The following is a 20,066-nucleotide window of genomic DNA, read 5'->3' on the forward strand; positions in this document are numbered from 1 at the left end:
AGATAGGCAGAAAAACTGCCTCTCAAATCCCTGATCACACTTGTAGGCGATGTCATGGCGACGTTAGCTAGCTAAACTCATGTGCAGAAACCCGTCACCGGGTCTAACAGTCGTGTTGCCCCAAACTGCGCATGTGCAAGCCGTTAAATCAAAGACACTCCTTTGATATAAAGTTGATGAAAATGAAAAGTTGTTAAAAAGAAAAACGAGAAAATTAACAACTATGTACGGATTTCTTTCTTCTCCCATTGACTTGCCCAACCCCAAACCCTGGTCTAGTCTGCAGTCTACTTCGCAAGCGGTCCCGGAAGTCTCGCAATGTTGCGCCTCTGGTTTTCGAAACACTGGTGTATTGAGATTCAGAGCGTGGACAAGAAACAAGGCAGAAGAGGATGGAAGAAGCAAAAGGAGAGTGGGATAGTGAAAGGAGAACAAGAAAGGGAGATGGAGTGAGAAAGTGATAGAGAAAGAAAGAGAGAAAGAGGGAGAGAAACTGAGAAAAAGAGAGAGCGAGAGCAGAAGAATGAAAGAAAGAGAGAGAGGGAGAGAGAGAGAGACATGTATTGTATGTGCAAGTCTTACCTGGCATCAGCCTCACTGTAGTACTCTCTGGCTACGATGTCCTCGAACAGCTCCCCTCCAGTCACCCTGTCAACAAATCAGAGACAAGCTCATTAACCAATCAGAGCAGCTCATCAGCATTCTGCTCAGTCAGGTCTGAAGCACCTCTCGCTCCGGCTTGCTACACCAGGACTCCCGTTAACCTCGGCAACCCTACTCTCTCTCATCCTCTCATCCCCAGTGCCAGCTGTTACCATGGAAACTAGAACTAGTACTGTTAACCGGCAGAATCTCATGGGAGAGAGCGAGGGAGGGTATAGGAGAGGAGAGTAGTGTAAAAAGAGTAGGGGGATTTTAGTGAGTGGATAGACGAATGACAGAGGTGTAAAGACGTAAAACATTTGTAAAAAAGGAGAGGAGAGAGAGAGAGAACTTACAAGTCAAATAGGAGATAGTGGAAGCCTTCCTCTGATATACTGTCATGAAGACGAACTGAAAGAGAGAGAGAGAAAGAGAGGGAGAACTAAGCCATGGAGGGGTCAAATGAAATCTGTATACATTCACATTTGGTCATTCAGCAGACACTCTTATCCAGAGCATCAATCAGCAATCGGTGCAGTCAACCAAAATAACTAAGACAACCACATATCAAGATCGTTGCAAGTAAAACTGTTTTCCAAATAGCTTTCTGATTTCAAACACATCATGGCATTTGGATTAAAGTGTACAGTATAAGGCTCAATGAAACAGTGGAAGAGTGCTTCTTTGATACTAAAGTAGCTGTCCGAGAGCTGTACGTTCATGTGAAAACAGGGGGATAAAGAATGACTTGGAACAAGCAACAAGAAGAAGTGCGAACAATCAGGTAGTGCGAACACTGCAAAAGCATTAGGGGGCAAAAAACTCCCCAAAAAATGTCAACTCAAGGCACTCTCACGTTAAAAAGCCTTTTATTCATACTTGGCCAGTAATAATGCATGGCAACGGAAGGATAAATCAAAACGCACCGAGGCCAGACCCAGGAACCTGAGCCTTCCGTCGCCATGGTACTGAATGTGGAATAGTCAAACAAGACGCAGATATCAAAACTTTGTGCCGGCTTAGAGATTCATATAGACTCATTATAAATGATAGATCGTTGAATCAGCAAACTTTATATTGCAGAATATGTAAACATGTATGTATATAGATAGATATAGATATATTGAAGATTGATAATGGCAGATTGAAGCAGCATATTGCAGCATACTGTGTAGGTAGGGGACAGTCCTTTGGTGCGTTGGTTAGTTACAGAAAGACTCACCGATGTTGGAGTGCTTGAGCAGGCGACAAATACGGGCCTCTCTCTCTAGCTTCTGGTGATCTGAGGAGGAAATAACAAGCACTTACACACACAGGCCTGAATACTGTAACAGATGCAATATAAAGTTATATACGTTGACGGCACTTTATTTTGGTGTAATACACAAATGCACATAAGTGTAACAGAACAAATGGATACAACTTGTGCGTCAGCATCTCTTTAGTACAGCGCCACTGGCTGCTTGGACGAGGGAGGGACCCAGGCCTAAAAACAGTGGAGTTGACAAAATGTAGACTGCCTAGTGACTGACTAACTGCCATGGAATGCAAATTGGAGATTATCATAAAAGTTACGTAAGCTTGTACTAGGGTTTGGCGGTAAACAGATGTGCAAATCGTCATACCGTTTCTGTACCATACCGGGGTATACAGTATTACCGGACATGCACCCCACAAATTTTTGGGGCAACGGGGATCTTGATCCAGGAGGGGTTTGAATGTCTCAAGCCTGGGTACCAGTCTTTTTAGCTAACATTCCACTCCTTGCCACTCCATGTCATTGCCAAAGAAACGGGCTTTTCGGCAATCTCAACGTTCAATATGCAGATGGGTTTATGGCGGAGTTGCTCATTGGTTGTTGGAAATAACATTCATATTTTCCATGACAACATCATGAGCCTCAAAAATATAATTATAACAAAGTTAAAAATAAACATTTAGCTGTTAGGTAAGCAAGAGAATTTAGACATGAGCTAGCACATTTTGACAGATTGGTTTCCTCTGGATAAACAAAAAATGGATGCCAACATGTTCTGTGAAGAAAAAAAAAAGTGATATAGTTCCAATTAGGTGATAATACCCAAGAAATCGATGTTTGTTGGACATATTGGCACGGATGTTGTTAGGTGCGGAAAAATGTGCCAATATACTGTATCCTCTAAACACCGGCCCTCGAGAGCATTATCACTTTTATACAATGGGTTATCAACATATACAAATAATGATTAATGAAAGAATTATTTATTCATACGATTTCATCCTTACACAAGAAATAGTCCCAACACAAATCTAGGGTTGCTACCCAAGCCGGCTTGTTGTTGGTTCTATCAGTTCGGTTGCCAGAGACGCGACCCATTTGTTAAGCCTTTTTGTTCTATATCAATGGAGGTGATCCAGTCGTTCGTTCTAAATGTTCTATTGCCATACTGGCTGGCAACGTTCCTATTCCTTGCTTGCTAGATAGCCAACTACGGCTAACCTACAGTTACTTCAAACTGTACAGCCAGAACAACAACAAAGTAGCTGCATTTGCATTTGTTTAAGCTGTTTTCAAGTGACATTTAACAATGAGCTAATGACGCACAATTTTACCTGGCATAGAAAATGCTCCCTCGTCAGGACACTATTGTTCAGAGGAGCTAGCCAACAACACAGCTAACACGATCACTTCAAACTGAAGCTGGAAATACTGCCAACCAGCTGGAATTTGTTTCGTTTGACCTGTTTTCTATTGATATTTCTTTCTGTATATCAATAAAGATTATGCGGATTTTGACTGGCTGAGAAAAGCTGCCTGCCTGCCAGTATGGCTCATCCTGACTCCCGACACGTTCATTACTATGCGACAGCTGGAGATTGAATTTGTATATTGAAGCAATGTTGCAAATGTTTGAGGGACAGACAGCAAGACCAACACAAATCTCCGCTGTTGAAAACTAAATGTTAGTCTAAAAGAAATCGGAGATAATGTCTTGATGCTTTTTATAGTGGAGATCAAATTTATAAATTGCCTGTCTGAGCTGATAAAACAGTGGATTGCACAGTCAGACGGAACAAAGTAAATGGGCATAATGTCACAGATTAAGCAGGTGGCAATATGTGGAATAGACACCAATCAGCATTCAGGATTAGACCCACCCCACCCATTGTATAATATTTGGATTGTAATTTTGATTGGAGGATAGCTATGAGGGTTATCGAATCAGGATCAACTCCTCTGTTCTCCTGAGGCCATTAATGATAAAATGTTCATACTTGAAGATGACAGAAAGGCCAGTGTCTTTGGCAATTACAATGGAAGCTAAAGAGACAGGCTCTCTGCTGTAACGAAGAAGCTTGATCTTGACATTGTTTTATTTAACCATTATTTAACCAAGCAAGCCAGTTATGAACACATTCTTATTTACAACGGCCAAACCATAATCCGGACGACACTGGGCCAATTGTGCACTGCCCTATGGGACTCTCAGTCACGGCAAGGTGTGATTCAGCCCGGGATTGAACCAGCGTCTGTAGTGATGCCTTTAGCAGTGCCTTAGACCTCTGCGCCACTCAAGAGCCCATAAATCAAGCCAGTTACCTAACAAGTTAGCAAACCAAATGCAAAGCTGGAGCCCTGAGCTGGATATCACTTATTTGACACATCTTAAATTTTTTTATAGTTATACTTAACGTACAGCTATAAGCAGTGACATAGCATGCACCCCGCAGCCCCCAACCCCCCCCCCCCAAAAAATAAGAAACGGTATTGAAAATCATACCGTCTGTATTTAAAATCCCAGTGTTCTTTCACCTCAAGGTGAACTCCACACAATTTGCCGGCCTCCTGGCCCTCATTTGAATATTAAGCAACACCCCCTCTCACTGTCCAACAGTCTCTATCACATTCAAAACCTATTCAAATTGGAACAGTCACTTAGCAATAGGTCACACATATAAGGTATATCTCAATAATCAGAAATCAAATCAAATTTTATTGGTCACATACACATGGTTAGCAGATGTTAATGCGAGTGTAGCGAAATGCTTGTGCTTCTAGTTCTGACCGTGCAGTAATATCTAACAATTAATCTAACAATTTCACAACAACTACCTTATACACACAAGTGTAAATGGATGAATAAGAATATGTACATATAAATATATGGATGAGCGATGGCCATGCGGCATAGGCAAGATGCAGAAGATGGTATAGAGTACAGTATATACATAAAAATGAGTATGTTGGCAGCAGCCACTCATTGTTAGTGATGGTTGTTTACAGTCTGATGGCCTTGAGATAGAAGCTGTTTTTCAGTCTCCCAGCCTTGATGCACCTGTACTGACCTCGCCTTCTGGATGATAGCGGGGTGAACAGGCAGTGACTCGGGTGGATGTTGTCCTTGATGATCTTTTTGGCCTTCCTGTGACATCGGGTGGTGTAGGTGTCCTAGAGGGCAGGTAGGTTGCCCCCGGTGATGCATTGTGCAGACCTCACTACCCTCTGGAGAGCCTTATGGTTGTGGGCGGAGCAGTTGCCATACCAGGCGGTGAAACAGCCCGACAGGATGCTCTCGATTGTGCATCTGTAAAAGTTCATAAGTGTTTTCGGTGACAAGCCAAATTTCTTCAGCCTCTTGAGTTCACAGTTGCGCCTTCTTCACCACACTGTCTGTGTGGGTGGACCATTTCACTTTGTCCATGATGTGTACGCCAAGGAACTTAAAACTTTCCACCTTCTCCACTACTGTCCCGTCGATGTGGATAGGGGGGTGATCCCTCTGCTGTTTCCTGAAGTCCATGATAATCTATTTTGTTTTGTTGACATTGAGTGTGAGGTTATTTTTCTGACACCACACTCCGAGGGACCTCACCTCCTCCCTGTAGACTGTCTCGTCGTTGTTGGTACTAAAGCCTACCACTGTCGTGTCGTCTGCAAAGTTGATGATTGAGTTGGAGGAGTGCATGACCATGCAGTCATGGGTAAACAGGGAGTACAGGAGAGGGCTGAGAACGCACCCTTGTGGGGCCCCAGTGTTGAGGATCAGCGGGGTGGAGATGTTGTTACCTACCCTCACCACCTGGAGGTGGCCCATCAGAAAGTCCAGGACCTAGTTGCACAGGGCGGGGTCGAAACCCAGGGTCTCAAGCTTAATGACGAGTTTGGAGGGTACTATGGTGTTAAATGCTGAGCTGTAATCGATGAACAGCATTCTTACATAGGTATTCCTCTTGTCCAGATGGGTTAGGTCAGTGTGCAGTGTGATTGCGATTACATCGTCTGTGGACCTATTGGGGCGTCAAGCAAATTGGAGTGGGTATAGGGTGTCAGGTAGGGTGGAGGTGATATGATCCTTGACTAGTCTCTCAAAGCACTTCATGATGACAGAAGTGAGTGCTATGGGGCGATAGTCGTTTAGCTCAGTTACCTTTCTTGGGAACAGGAACAATGGTGACCCTCTTGAAACATGAGGGAACAGCAGATTGTGATAGGGATGGTTTGAATATGTCCGTAGACACACCAGCCAGCTGGTCTGCGCATGCTCTGAGGACATGTCTATGGATGCCGTCTTGGCCTGCAGCCTTGCGAGGGTTAACACATTGAAATGTTTTACTTACATTGGCTTCGGTGAAGGAGAGCCCGCAGGTTTTGGTAGCGGACTATGTCAGTGGCACTGTATTGTCCTCAAAGCGAGCAAAGTTGTTTAGTTTGTCTGGGAGCAAGACGCCGGTGTCCACGACAGGGCTGGTTTTGTTTTTGTAATCTGTGATTGACTCTAGACCCTGCCACATACGTTTTGTGTCTGAGCCGTTGAATTGAGACTCTACTTTGTCTCTATACTGATGCTTATCTTGTTTGATTTCCTTGCGGAGCGAATAGCTACACTTTGTATTTGTATTTTTTGTTAGGGCAAATCAACCCTGACATTTTGCATTTCCCGCTATGTAGAAAAATTCTTAGCAACAAAAGAGTGATCAAATTAAGATCCCACATCTGTAGTCCACAGACAGAGACAATTGTTAGGAAACCAGCTACCTAAATCCCGATATACTGAGGACCACAGGATTACCAATATATTATATAATTATTTGTGTGTGCTATGTGTGTTACTACAGCAGGTATTTGTATGTAGACATTAGGGATGCAACGGTACACAGTATGTTGTCGAACCGTTCAGTACGCACCCTTTGATTTAATACGCACAGAAGAACCGCAGAATTACGATATACCTGTCATTTTCCTAGAATTTCCAACACTTGTTTATTGCGCTGCAGACTACACGCACGTTGTACATTCAGATCCACAGAACCATACATGCAGCTTGTGAACAGGTTTGGCAGGCAACTGCTTGAGGCCCCAGGCCATTAGCGGTCTCCTGAGGGCTGACAAACTCCACAGCAATGTCTCAAAATGTGGCAACCGCAGTGAGCGCAACCCCCTCCCCCTTAAACAACCAATGGAAGATTTGCAATGACATTTTAGTAGGAAACTTCCCTAAAGGGGCCCCATGAAGAGAGGGGAAACTAAAAACAAATATTCTCTCAGCTCAGCTCCAACATGACAATTGTGAGTGCTAGCGAGACAGAGAGAAGCAAAATTGAAGAGGCACCGCTGTCTTTCAAACCCGCTATGTGGGAACATTTTGGATTCAGCGTTCAATACGATGACGAGGGTAAGAAGACCGTAAACAAACAAAGTACAGTCTGCGAGCATTGCTTTGCCACTGTCGGCTACTCAAGTGGAAACACTTCTAACATGATGTGTCATTTACGTCACCATCACCCGGCCGTATCCCTTGCAGGTGGAGCTGGAGCAAGGAGAGTCCACCCGTTAGCGAAAACACAACAATCACTCACTGCTGCATTCCAACAACAATTTGCGACAAATTCAGAAAAACATAAAGAAATAACGAAAGCAGTGGGAGTATTCATAGCCAAAGATTTGCAGCCCTATTCAGAGGTTACTGACTCGGGATTTCATCACCCAATGAAATAAATTGAGCCGCGTTACAATGTCCCCTCCAGCACACATGTCAGCACCAAAGTAATTCCCACACTCTATGAAACATCACGGAGATAAATTGAAAACAAATTGACACAGACACCCTATCTAGCTCTCTCCACTGATAGTTGGACCTCCAGAGCAACTCAAAGCTACCTCACTGTGATGGTTCACTATGTACTGGAAACTACCTCACTGTGACGGTTCACTATGTACGGGAAGCTACCTCACTGTGACGGTTCACTATGTACGCGAAGCTACCTCACTGTGACGGTTCACTATGTACAGGAAGCTACCTCACTGTGACGGTTCACTATGTACTGGATTAGGAGATGAAGAGCTACGTGTTGAAAAACTCGTCCCCTGTATGAGAGTACAAGCGCACACTTTTCTTCAATATAAAGATACCGAAACCGGGCCATGGCCCACAAACCGTGATACATACTGAACCGTGGGCCCACTGTACCGTTGCATCCCTAGTAGAGATACAGTAAAATGTCAGACGAATGTCACATTCAGGATGGGTTTGTCTTTGGACTGATAGTACATTGAGAGTGTGGGTTAGGTGTGCTGGGCAGGGTCAAGATTTCCACACCAAAAAAACAAATACCATAGAGAGCTGTTTAGGTTAAACTACGGTCAACCGTAAGCTAGGCTCTTCCAGTACATCTCTGCCTCTGTCACCATAGTAGCTGTAGCTGTTTTCTGTTTTGCCGTGAAGCAGCTAGCCTAGCCTATATCCATCCAGCCTTCAATTTCTGTGATGCAGCAGAGTAAATAAGAGATGAGAGGAGAGGGAGAGGAGGAGAGAAGGAGGTGGAGGATGGGTCCTGAGGGGATGGAGGGGGAGAAGAGACCATGAGCAATGTGTTCACTGGGTGAGAAAAATCCACAGAAACGACCTCGCTGCTGCCCAAAAACCCCACAGCGATCGATGAACTCCACTCTGTGCGTGTGTGTGTTCATGCGTACATGCGCATGTGAGAGTGAATGAGAGCAAGACAGAAAGTGTGACTTTGCCCTTGTGTGCATACATTTGTGTGTGTTTCTGTGTGTGGGCATGCATGTCTGATACTGTGAGTAAGTCTATGATATTGAGTGTGTGTAAACATTATTTTGGTGCTCTCTGTCTGAGGTTATTGCATGCTTGAGTGTGGGAGGGAAGACTGACTATCTGCGACTCATCATGTCACTGAGGAAAGGAGAAGAAAGAGGAGAAGACTATGTTATGGCATGACTGCAACAATAAAGGAATACATTAAACACACACACTTGTATCAAACACATCACCACATCTCATATTCCACCAGATTGACATGGGTTTCAAGGAATACCAAACCAAAATATGACCACTTTTCATTTTCATTATGCCAAGACACAATAGCCATAAGAAGCATATGGGGAGATGATACAATTTGGCCATTTTTCCCAGTCAGTCAGTCATTTTACACCCAGATAATGACACAAATAGGCCAAAGTACAGGTCATCCTACTACAACTGTATTGCAGGTGATTCTGAAACAGCACACACACCACCCTCCCGCACACTCTCTCTCTCATCACCAATCTCTATCATCTCCTAAACAGTGTCTCATGTTCCCATTGAGAATATATTGGCCCAATAGCTGACCTCCTGCAACACTGTCCAGTCTTCACATCAATAAACAAGCTCTCGGATTGGCTGCGGGCTGTGCCAACAGCCCCACCCCACTACCCCTGACATGTGGCAGCTGACATTAGCTGTTCGTCTGCTGGACTGGACAGTTTAAACCAAGGGTTGTAAGTGAAATTATTTTCCAATTGTTTTGTTCTGAACAGAAACACTATTCTTTTCATTCCATTCCACTGTTCCGACCAGAAAAATACAATTCCGAACTCGTTCGACCCCCCAAAAAGTACTATATTGTTATATATTGGTATATATTGTCCCTTTCTGTTCCTTTTTAACCTGTGAAATCATTATTGTTTTAAACATTTAGCTCATTACATTACTTCACCAATCAGCGCGGATAGAGCAGGAAAGCTAGTTCTTTACATATGTGATGGACAGACAAGAGTAACCTATGGTGCAAGATGGGACTGACATTTTGCAGGTGGGGAGAGAGCGAGAGAGGATTGAGGAGGAGGCCTGAAGCGCTGGGCATCTTGTTATGACATCTGAATTAGGTCCACAGAATTACAGCGCAAATATTTTCAGCTTGCAGACAGACATTGGAATAAGTTTCTGAGTGACAGAATACATTATCTATTGTTTCGGTCTCTTCGCAGCAAAATCTACAGATCTGAGATTGTTGTATGCCCCATATTATATAAATATATATATAGAATTCTATTGGCGGCAACAATTTTATATAATAATTTAAATTGAAAAACTCTATGTCTTGAATCAAGTGTAGTTTTTTTGTTCATAAACCAAATGCCATGGAATTGGTACATCGAAAATCTCTTCCCATTTATTTTGCAACCTGTATGGCACAGCGGTCAATATTATGTCCTCAAATGAAACTGGTATATTTTTATATTTATGCCAGTTCCTTCCAGCCGATTTGTATCTTTAATATATGACAGGCAAACAAATTCCCTACCTTCTCCCTTTTCCATTTGCCACCTTCATTTTTGTGGTAGTGCTGCAATCAGATGGTTGTAAGTTTAGATTGAACAGATATTCCTATATATTTTCGATAACTGCAAATGTGACATAAAACTCCTCCATTTCTATTCATAATATCACTAACAAATACTTTTTTTGTCCATAAATTGTTTTTTTAATTAATCAGTATATTTAAGTTTAACTATAACATTTGTTCTATCTTTTCTGTAGAATAAAACTGAAATTGTAAAAAGCTTTGTATGGCTTGTTTTAGAAAGGGCGATACTTTAAACAAAATGTAATTTTCAATTAGTCGGAAAAGTATAAATTGTAATCTGTATGAAGGCAAAAATGACATTTTTGAACAAAGAATGAGCCTTTCTTAATAATCTACTGGAGAACCATTTTGGGTTTAAGTATAATTTATGTATGAGTCAAGCTTTTAGTGAGAGGTTTAAAGCTTTAATATTTTAACATGTTAGCCCCCCAAACTCATATTCATTATATAAATAGGCATGTTTAATTTTGTCTGGTTTAGCATTCCAAACAAAATGAAATATTCTTTGCTCATATTATTTAAAAAACAAATTATCTGGAGTAGGCAGTGCCATTCGTAAGTAAGTAAACTGTGATAGGACCAAAGAGTTAATCAATGTGATTTTTCCATAAATAAACAATTATTTACCTCTCTATGGTTGCAGAACCTTATCTATTTTAGCTAACTTTCTATTGCGATTAATTGTGGTAAGTTAATTTATATTTTTTGAGATGTCATTACCAAGTGCGGCTAATTCACCATCCGCCCACTTTATTGGTAAACTACAAGGTAGTGTAAACACTATCTTTTAACGATCCAATACGTAATATGATACACTTGTCATAATTTGGTTTTAATCCAGAGAGGCTAGAAAAGTGATCAAGACTGTGCAGGGATCCATATTGTGGATTTAAGAAAAAACTAGAGTCACGGCATACATTGAAACTTTTATTTTTATCTCCTGGATTTCTATCCCTTTGATGTTCTTGTTGGATCTAATTTTAATAGCTAGTATTTCAATGGCCATAAATAGATATGGAGACAACAGACAGCCTTGTTTTACTCCTCTTAAAAGCTCAATACTTTCTGAGAAATAACCATTATTTACCATTACCACTATTTTACATCTGGGGTTGATGTACATAACTTTAACCCATTGTATAAGAGATTCATCAAAATTAAAGTAATCCAGGCATTTATATATAAATTCTAGTCGTCTTTATCAAAAGCCTTTTCAAAATCTGCTATGAAGAGCAGGCCTGGTATCTTTGATGTTTCATAATGTTCAATTGTTTCAAGTAATTGTCAAATATTCCATGTTCAGACTTGATTTGCCCCTAAAAAAAATGTATATGAATTATCATCCACATAATAATTCACAGTTCCAGTTGCTGCAGAATTATTTTCCTGCTGTAAGAAACTGGTTCAAATTAAGATACGGCATTTGTAATGTACGACTGAGTTTGTTCCAACCTAATGGTGTCTATGAGAAGAGTTTATGACTGTGACTCATCATGGTATTGGATTGGAAGGCACCCATATTTTCCACCTTACTCATGAATAAGGGAATAAGGGACAGGCTGAATCTTCTACTGTATCCAATACAAGTCGAGTAGGCTAGCATTAGGACTCTCGGTGGGTGTGTGTGTGTGTGTGTGTGTGTGTGTGTGTGTGTGTGTGTGTGTGTGTGTGTGTGTGTGTGTGTGTGTGTGTGTGTGTGTGTGTGTGTGTGTGTGTGTGTGTGTGTGTGTGTGTGTGTGTGTCAGATGAGAGTCCCGTGCTAAAGGCATGTCGAAGCACAGACGCATGGCCCCCAGCGTCCAAGTGCCTGGGGTGCCTTCTCTATCCCCCACAGCCCCTCACACACATTCATCTGTCAATCTCACTCTCTTTTCCTCGAAATCCTCCTGCTCCATTGCCTATTTCATGATATCTTGCAACATTTGATTTGAACAAAAACATAAATATGATTTGACAAGTCAAAATCATGTTCATGTCCATTTGTTTCACCAAAATGAAATGTATCTTTGAATGGGAAATATGTTGACTAAAGCCCATGTAGTGAAACATCAAGAACAGTACCCGTGAAGCACCCCCTCATGTGCATTTTACCAGTAGGCCTATTGTCTTATGAGTCTTCTCAAGTACCCCCTGTGGATAGGCCAAGTACCACCAGGGGTTCTAGTACCGCTGTTTGAGACCACTGATCTAAGCCTGTAGCCTACATACCCTCAACTCAAATACTAGGACATTGAGGTACAGTAGATACATAACACACAGCTAGCTATCTTCTGCCATAGGGGTATAGAGTATATACACTGTGTACACAAACTATTAAGAACACTTGCTCTTTCCATGACATAGACTGACCAGGTGAATCCAGGCAAAAGCTATGATCCCTTACTGATGTCACCTGTTAAATCCACTTCAAAACAGTGTAAGGGGAGGAGACAGGTTGAGACAATTGAGACATGGATTGTGTATGTGTGCCATTCCGAGGGTGAATGGGCAAGACAAAATATTTAAGTGCCTTTGAACGGGGTAAGGTGCCAGGCGCACCAGTTTGAATGTGTCAAGAACTGAAACGCTGCTGGGCTTTTCACGCTCAAGAATGGTCCACCACCCAAAGGACATCCAGTCAACTTGACACAATCGTGGGAAGCACTGGAGTCAATGTGGGCCAGCATCCCTGTGGAACGCTTTCAACACCTCATAGAGTCCATGCCCTGAGGAATTTAGGATGTTCTGAGGGTTTTGTACACGCAGTAGTACAATACAGCACAACGAGATGTAATGATTCCTTTCTTTTCAAACTACAGTACATTTGGCAAGTATTCAGACCCCTTCACTTTATCCACATTTTGTTACGTTACAGCCTCATTATAAAATGGATTAAATTGTCCCCCCCCCCCTCAAATGTACACACAATAGATCATAATGACAAAGCAAAAACAGGGTTAGAAAAATCACCTTTACATAAGTATTCAGACCCTTTCTACTCAGTACTTTGTTAAAGCACCGTTGGCAGCAATTACAGTCTCAAGTCTTCTTGGGTATGACGCTACATGCTTGGCACACCTGTATTTGAGGAGTTTCTCCCATTCTTCTCTGCAGATCCTCTCAAGCTTTGTCAGGTTGGATGGGGAGCGTCACTGCACAGCTATTTTCAGGTCTCTCCAGAGATGTTCAATAGGGTTCAAGTCCGGGCTCTGGCTGGGCCACTCAAGAACATTCAGAGACCTGGCCCGAAGCCAATTCTGCGTTGTCTTGGCTGTGTGCTAAGGGTCATTGTCCTGTTGGAAGTTGAACCTTTGCCCCAGTCTGAGGTCCTGAGAGCTCTGGAGCAGGTTTTCACCAAGGATCTCTGTACTGTGCTCCATTCCTCTTTCCCTCAATCCTGACAAGTCTCCCAGTGCCTGCCACTGAAAAAAATCCCACAGCATAATGCTGTCACCACCGTGCTTCACCGTAGGGATGGTATTGGCCAGGTGATGAGCGGTGCCTGGTTTCCTCCAGACATGACGCTTGGCATTCAGGCCAAAGAGTTCAATCTTGGTTTCATCTAACCAGAGAATCTTGTTTCTCGTTGGCCTGAGAGTCCTTCAGGTACCTTTTGTCATAGTCTAAACGGGCTGTCATGTGCCTTTTACTGAGGAGTGTCTTCCGTCTGGCCACACTACCATAATAGCCTGATTGGTGGAGTGCTGCAGAGATGAGAGAATCTTCCAGAAGGACAACCATCTCCACAGAGTAACTCTGGAGCTGTCTGATTGACCATCCGGTTCTTGGTCGCCTCCCTGACCAAGGCTCTTCTCCCCTGATTGCTCAGTTTGGCAAGGCAGCCAGCTCTAGGAAGTATTGGTGGTTCCGAACTTCTTCCATTTAAGACTGATGGAGGTCACTGTATTCTTAGGGACCTTCAATGCCGCAGAAATGTTTTGGTAGTCTTCCCCAGATCTGTGTCTCAACAGAATCTTGTTTTGGAGCGCTACGGGCAATTCCTTCGACCTCATGGCTTGGTTTCTGCGCTGACAATCATTGCCAACTGTGGCATCTTATATCGATATGTATGTGCCTTTCCAAATCATGTCCAATCAATTGAATTTACCACAAGTGGACTCCAATCAAGTGGTATAAACATATCAAGGACAATAAATGGAAACAGGATACACCTGAGCTCAATTTGGAGTCCCATAGCAAAGGGTCTGAATAGTTATGTAAATAAGGTATCTGTTTTTTATTTTTAAAACATTTGCAAAAAAAATTGCAAAACTGTTTGGCTTTGTCATTATGGGGTTTTGTGTGTATATTGATGAAGATGTTCATTTATTTAACCAATTTTAGAATAAGGTTGTAACGTAACAAAATGTGGAAAAAGTCAATACTTTCCAAATGCACTGTATATAGAGATGTAGAATCTTAATTTGAGCCAGTTTTCTACAGCAGGAAAATAACCCTGCAGAAACAGGAAATGTGAATTATTATGTTGATTATAATTGACCTTTTCACATGTACCAACAAACATGTGTGATCATTCTACAGTGGTCCTTACAGCATACACTCAAACCCGTATGATAAGAACGCTTATTTAGAACATTCAGTTTCCGTTTCAGCAGTCAGCATTTGAGCTAGCCACACTGTTTTTTCACAGAAACATTTTGCACAAACACAGTCCTTACAAAGTTATGTCCTGAATGCGACCAGTTTATTTTTGGATGCAATGTACATTCATTCACAGACGTATCGACAGCACACACAATCAACCAAACCGGAAAATGTAGGCAACATGAGTCCTAGTGCTAGTGCGAACTGAAGAAAGATTGATGTATTTAGATAACTCTCGGCTGTCAGAAACCACAATATGAATTAGCTAATAGCAATTACTATTTGCAATTCATCACATCACGGGTGAGCTTACCATTGATCTAAATAATTGAGTAAAACACTTTCTAGTAATCAAAAGTAATCCAGTGGTTCCTCCTTTAAAAGTTGCAAGCTCACACCACGGGACTTAGAGGTACCCAGCGTCACGGCTTCGTTGCTCCAGACCACCACAAGGGGGAGGTAGAGCACTCAATATGCATTTGGGTCCCAATATTTTTACATGGCCAATCATATCGAGTGGTTCCAATGACGAATTTGACTCCAGACACCCATCCGTGGTGACTTTCTTCAGCAAAGATGGCTGACAAAACACTATTGGGGAAGCAAATGTAAAAAGTTATAACGTCATAACGAGTCAAGCTAAACATTTACAACTGAGAGGAAAATGTTAGTTCATGTAGAGACCAACGATTGTGTATATTTTTCGGTCATAAAGTAAATTACGAAAATTACTATTTAGCGATATCAGTCATATCCAATACCAGGTGTATCAAACTTCATTATTTGAACGATGCTGTGCCTTCATGTATGTATTACAATTATACACTTCAACAGTATTTACCACTCTTGCTCCTGGGACATCAATGATTACACATTGTAACTATGCAATAGACTAGAAACCTGATTTAAGTAAAGGCTGATTTGTAATTCATATATACAGAATAAAAAACAGTACATCCTGCCAGCACGCCCACAAGCGTGCTGAATGACGAGCGAAGAACGAGATGGGAGAAACAATCCAGTATATTTTCTCTGAGACCGGCATAATAATGTAATGAAACAAGCAGGAATCAGGTTTTGAACCCTCAACATTCTAGCCCTATGTCCAGCAAGCTATCGATTGTGCCCAAATGTATTAATTGGGGTTGGGGCCAATTGTGGCTAAAAACACTTTGTCAATTGGAATCTTTAACATGTGGAAAGGGGAAAAAGTGTTATTATTAGTTTTTCACAAGCATAGCATGATAGGCTATTAGCTGCAAAATAGACTATTCAACCTAAAGAATTGTCTAATAGCCAAGCTAGGTATGAACCCCCCTCCCCCCCAACTTGAGCTACAGTTGAAGTCGGAAGTCACTAAAAATAATTTTCTTGTTAATCCAACTATAGTGTTGGCAAGTCAGTTTGGACATCTACTGTGTGCATGACACAAGTAATTTTTCCAACAATTGTTTACAGACAGATTATTTCATTTATAATTCACTGTATCACAATTCCAGTGGGTCAGAAGTTAACATACACTAAGTTGACGATGCCTTTAAGAACAAATTCTTATTACAAGGACATCCTACTCCTTCATCGTGTCCTGCAGGGATTCTTTAGCTAAATAGCCCAGTATTGTACAGCCGACCGTCACGTTGTACAGCGCCATATTTTCCATTCCAGCAAGTACCAGTCAAAAGTTTGGACATACCTACTCATTCCAGGATTGTTCTATATTTTTACTATTTTCTACATTGTAGAATAATAGTGAAGACATCACAACTATGAAATAACAGATATGGAATCAGTTAAGAACAAATTCTTATTTACAAATTCTTATCTACTCCTTTGACAAGTTGACAAGTTGAAACATAGCCTGGACCTGCTGTTTTGACTTTCTCTCTCTCCCCCTTTTTCTCTGCCCTGATTAAAACTTCTGGTGTGTAACAGTCTCATCAAGTCAATCTGCGTGACTAGTGTTAGCCGGGGCCTTATGGTAATGTAGGCAGGATAATCTGGTCATGGCAGTAATGTCATTACATTCACTAATGTGTCCCTAGACCCCGGGCCCACTACGAGGAAGGACAGACAGCCAGAGCCTTCAAAACAAACTGTTGCCTAAAATGATTGGCGATAAACTAGTCCTTGTTTCTTCAATTCAGCTACTGTATAGACAACAACCTGGAAATGAATACCAAAAAGATTCCAAATCAAACTAAATAATTTGTATCAAAATAGATCTATGACATCTGATCATCCTGAGGCAACACAACCATTTAAAATGGACAAAAAAGTGTCAAGCTGAGTGGGGGTCAGCCATTTTAATTCCCAAAGTCAAAAGTGGAATTGACCCCAACGACCCAGATTCAAGTCCCTGTTGTGTCATTCTAAAACTAGTCTGACAGTTGGCACCAAACAAAGAGAGAGAGAGAGCTAACACCGTCCTCTTCAAGTTCCAGGAGGATCCCCTCCACTAAAACCTGTTGAAATGTTTGTTCACCACAATAACAAGTAGCCCTCATCTGTCTGGCTGTCAGACCTGGGTTCAAATACTATTTGAAATCAATTCATATACTTGAGCTGTGCTTGATTGAGTTTGGAACCAATTAACCAATTAAATAGCTGTAGAAGAACACTGCAAACTCCATCTGGCACCAAAGGCAGGCTCACGCAAATGCTAAAAGTATTTGAAAGATTTCAAATAGTATTTGAACCCGGGTCTGCTGACACCTGGCAGGGCAGAGCCGCCTTAGGGCTCCAGTTACGAGGCAGAGAGGGCAGCAGGAGATTTACACTGTGCAGCTGGAGGCATGAAACACACCCTGCAGTCATTGTGGACCTAGAGGCCCTGAGTGGATCTCATGGCCATGGCATTTGGCCTTGGCTTTTTCTAAAACAGTTACCCAACACGTGTGATACTGATTAACATTACGACGAGTGGCAAATACGAGTGGGAAATACAGGCCATTGCTTTTCCATGACAATATACAGTATACTGTACGATACGTCTTTTTAATGCTGATGAATATAAGGTGTTTGTAAATAGTATTAATAATAGGGGTCCCCCAAGGTTGACCAACCCTGGATCATGGCCTATTCAGATGGTTCATGGATAGTAGGATACAACAGTGCAACCTAAATGCAAACATTAAAAAAGATAGCACAGAGCTTAAAATTGCTTACCTCTTGCAGATAGCTTTTTGGTGTTGATTATTTTGGCGGCATATTCCTGTCCAGTACACAGCTTGACACATCTGCGCACCACTGAAAAGGCTCCCCTGTAAACAAAGAGAAAAGGAACAGAACATCCGGTCAGACATATTATGATTAGATTAAGCTAATCATGTAAACTTTTATTAACTAGGAAGTCGGGGCACCACATAAAGTTTTTATAGTCTCTATTTCCCGAATCGACTCTTCAGATATTTTTTTATATCTTATCGAGTACAGTCTTCTATTAATTATTATTAATCTTTACCTCAGTCTCATTCCAAATGTAGTAAAATTCTTGGTTATCTGCACGAATCCTAGTTTCCATAATGAATCAGCAATATACAAATTGGCACAATTATTTGTTTACTAATTAACTAAATAATCACAAATGCATCACAAACAAACAGTAGTTACTGTTTACTAACAATGATAGGAAAACCTGTAGTGGGCTAAGCCGATATGACGGCTTGGTAGTCAAAGGAAATGGGTGGGGACTGAGAAAGAGCGGGAAAAACAAAATGGATTCACTACACAGTTTATAATTATATTTATTGAAATGCTAATCCTTTGTACATGAACGGCCGCTCATTCGAGAATAATTACAATGTATATATATTTACGCCCGTCGTTGTTGTCTTCTCTGTTGAAATCCTCGATTGTCCTGTAGGGTTCATCAGTCTCTGGTGAACTTTCCCAGAAGAAACAATGTCTTTCATGGTTGTAGGTGGTTAGAATGGATGCTTCAGAGTACCATTCAGAAATGTTCTCATAGAATAGATGCTTCATCTGTTGTCTCTATTCTCGTTCTAGACATACGTAATGTCTAGCTGCAGACTAGTAATTATACATCTAAGATTCTCTTATTCTGTAGTGATCTATAGACTCAGAGATGAACCATTTCCAGTCGTGTAGCCAAAGCTCCACGTGGTATGGTCTTGTCCTTTGGTAGAGTTGTAGTGCCAACTATTTCAACATGTCGCGTCAGCTGCATGTTTTCTAGTCTGGTGCGAATTTCTTCAGGAGTGGGTTTTATCCTCGGTCGAAGAAGGTGTGGTTCTATGACGCTAATGTGATGTCTGGGCTCACAGGGGTGTGGCCACTGACTAGTTAATCTTTATATGAAAATCCATACTCTCATTTAGAAGGTGAATATCACATTACATCTTTTCACAAATAGTTTCATGTTTAATCAGATATGTTTCACAATATTTAGATGTAAACCTGACACCTGTCCTTCATGAGATCACCAAATGAAACACACTCATCATAACTGTCCCTTAACTTTCCACGGACCATTCCCACATTCTCAGAAGTGGAAATATTGTTTAATTCTCCCATTTTGGGGATTAGGAGTTTGGCCAAGTCTCTCTTTGTTCTGGTAGACTCTCTCAATACTGCATGGCAGTTTCTACCAGGTATTTATGACCTCTCATAACGTCATATAAATATATATATATAAAAGAGAGAGAGAGAGAGAGAGAGAGAGAGAGAGAGAGAGAGAGAGAGAGAGATGATAACAACAGAGAATAGCAGCAGTGTAAAAGAGGGGAGAGGGGGGGCAATGCAAATAGTCTGGGTAGCCATTTGATCAGATGTTCAGGAGTCTTATGGCTTGAGGGTAGAAGCTGTTTAGAAGCCTCTTGCACCTAGACTTGGTGCTCAGGTACCACTTGCTGTGCGGTAGCAGAGAGGACAGTTTATGACTAGGGTGGCTGGCGTTTTTTACCATTTTTAGGGCCTTCCTCTGACACCGTATAGAGGTCCTGGATGGCAGGAAGGAAGGAAGCTTGGCCCCAGTGATGTACTGGGCCGTACGCACTACCCTCTGTCGTGCCATACCAGGCAGTGATGCAACCAGTCAAGATGCTCTTGATGGTGCAGCTGTAGAACTTTTTGAGGATCTGAGGACCCATGCCAAATCTTTTCAGTCTCCTGAGGGGGAATAGGTTTTGTTGTGCCCTCTTCTCGACTGTCTTGGTCTGCATGGGCCATGTTAGTTAATTGGTGATGTGGAC

The 20,066-nt window shown here is 41.8% G+C and overlaps 1 protein-coding gene across 19 annotated transcripts in view; it reads right to left on the reverse strand.

The window, feature by feature from the left end:
• The window catches only part of camk2b1 (calcium/calmodulin-dependent protein kinase (CaM kinase) II beta 1), an 88,048-nt gene that overhangs the window by 58,622 nt on the left and 9,360 nt on the right, over positions 1-20,066 (reverse strand). For all 19 annotated transcript variants that reach the window (XM_064973309.1, XM_064973230.1, XM_064973191.1 and 16 more), the window contains exons 2-5: positions 18,022-18,116; positions 1,865-1,924; positions 999-1,053; positions 583-648 (exon numbers count right to left, since the gene is read on the reverse strand). In XM_064973309.1, the coding sequence (XP_064829381.1) occupies positions 583-648; positions 999-1,053; positions 1,865-1,924; positions 18,022-18,116 (276 nt within the window). The remainder of the gene's footprint in view (positions 1-582; positions 649-998; positions 1,054-1,864; positions 1,925-18,021; positions 18,117-20,066) is intronic.

The sequence above is a fragment of the Oncorhynchus masou genome, chromosome 1 (assembly GCF_036934945.1).
Source record: "Oncorhynchus masou masou isolate Uvic2021 chromosome 1, UVic_Omas_1.1, whole genome shotgun sequence".
Taxonomy (NCBI): Eukaryota; Metazoa; Chordata; class Actinopteri; order Salmoniformes; family Salmonidae; genus Oncorhynchus; species Oncorhynchus masou.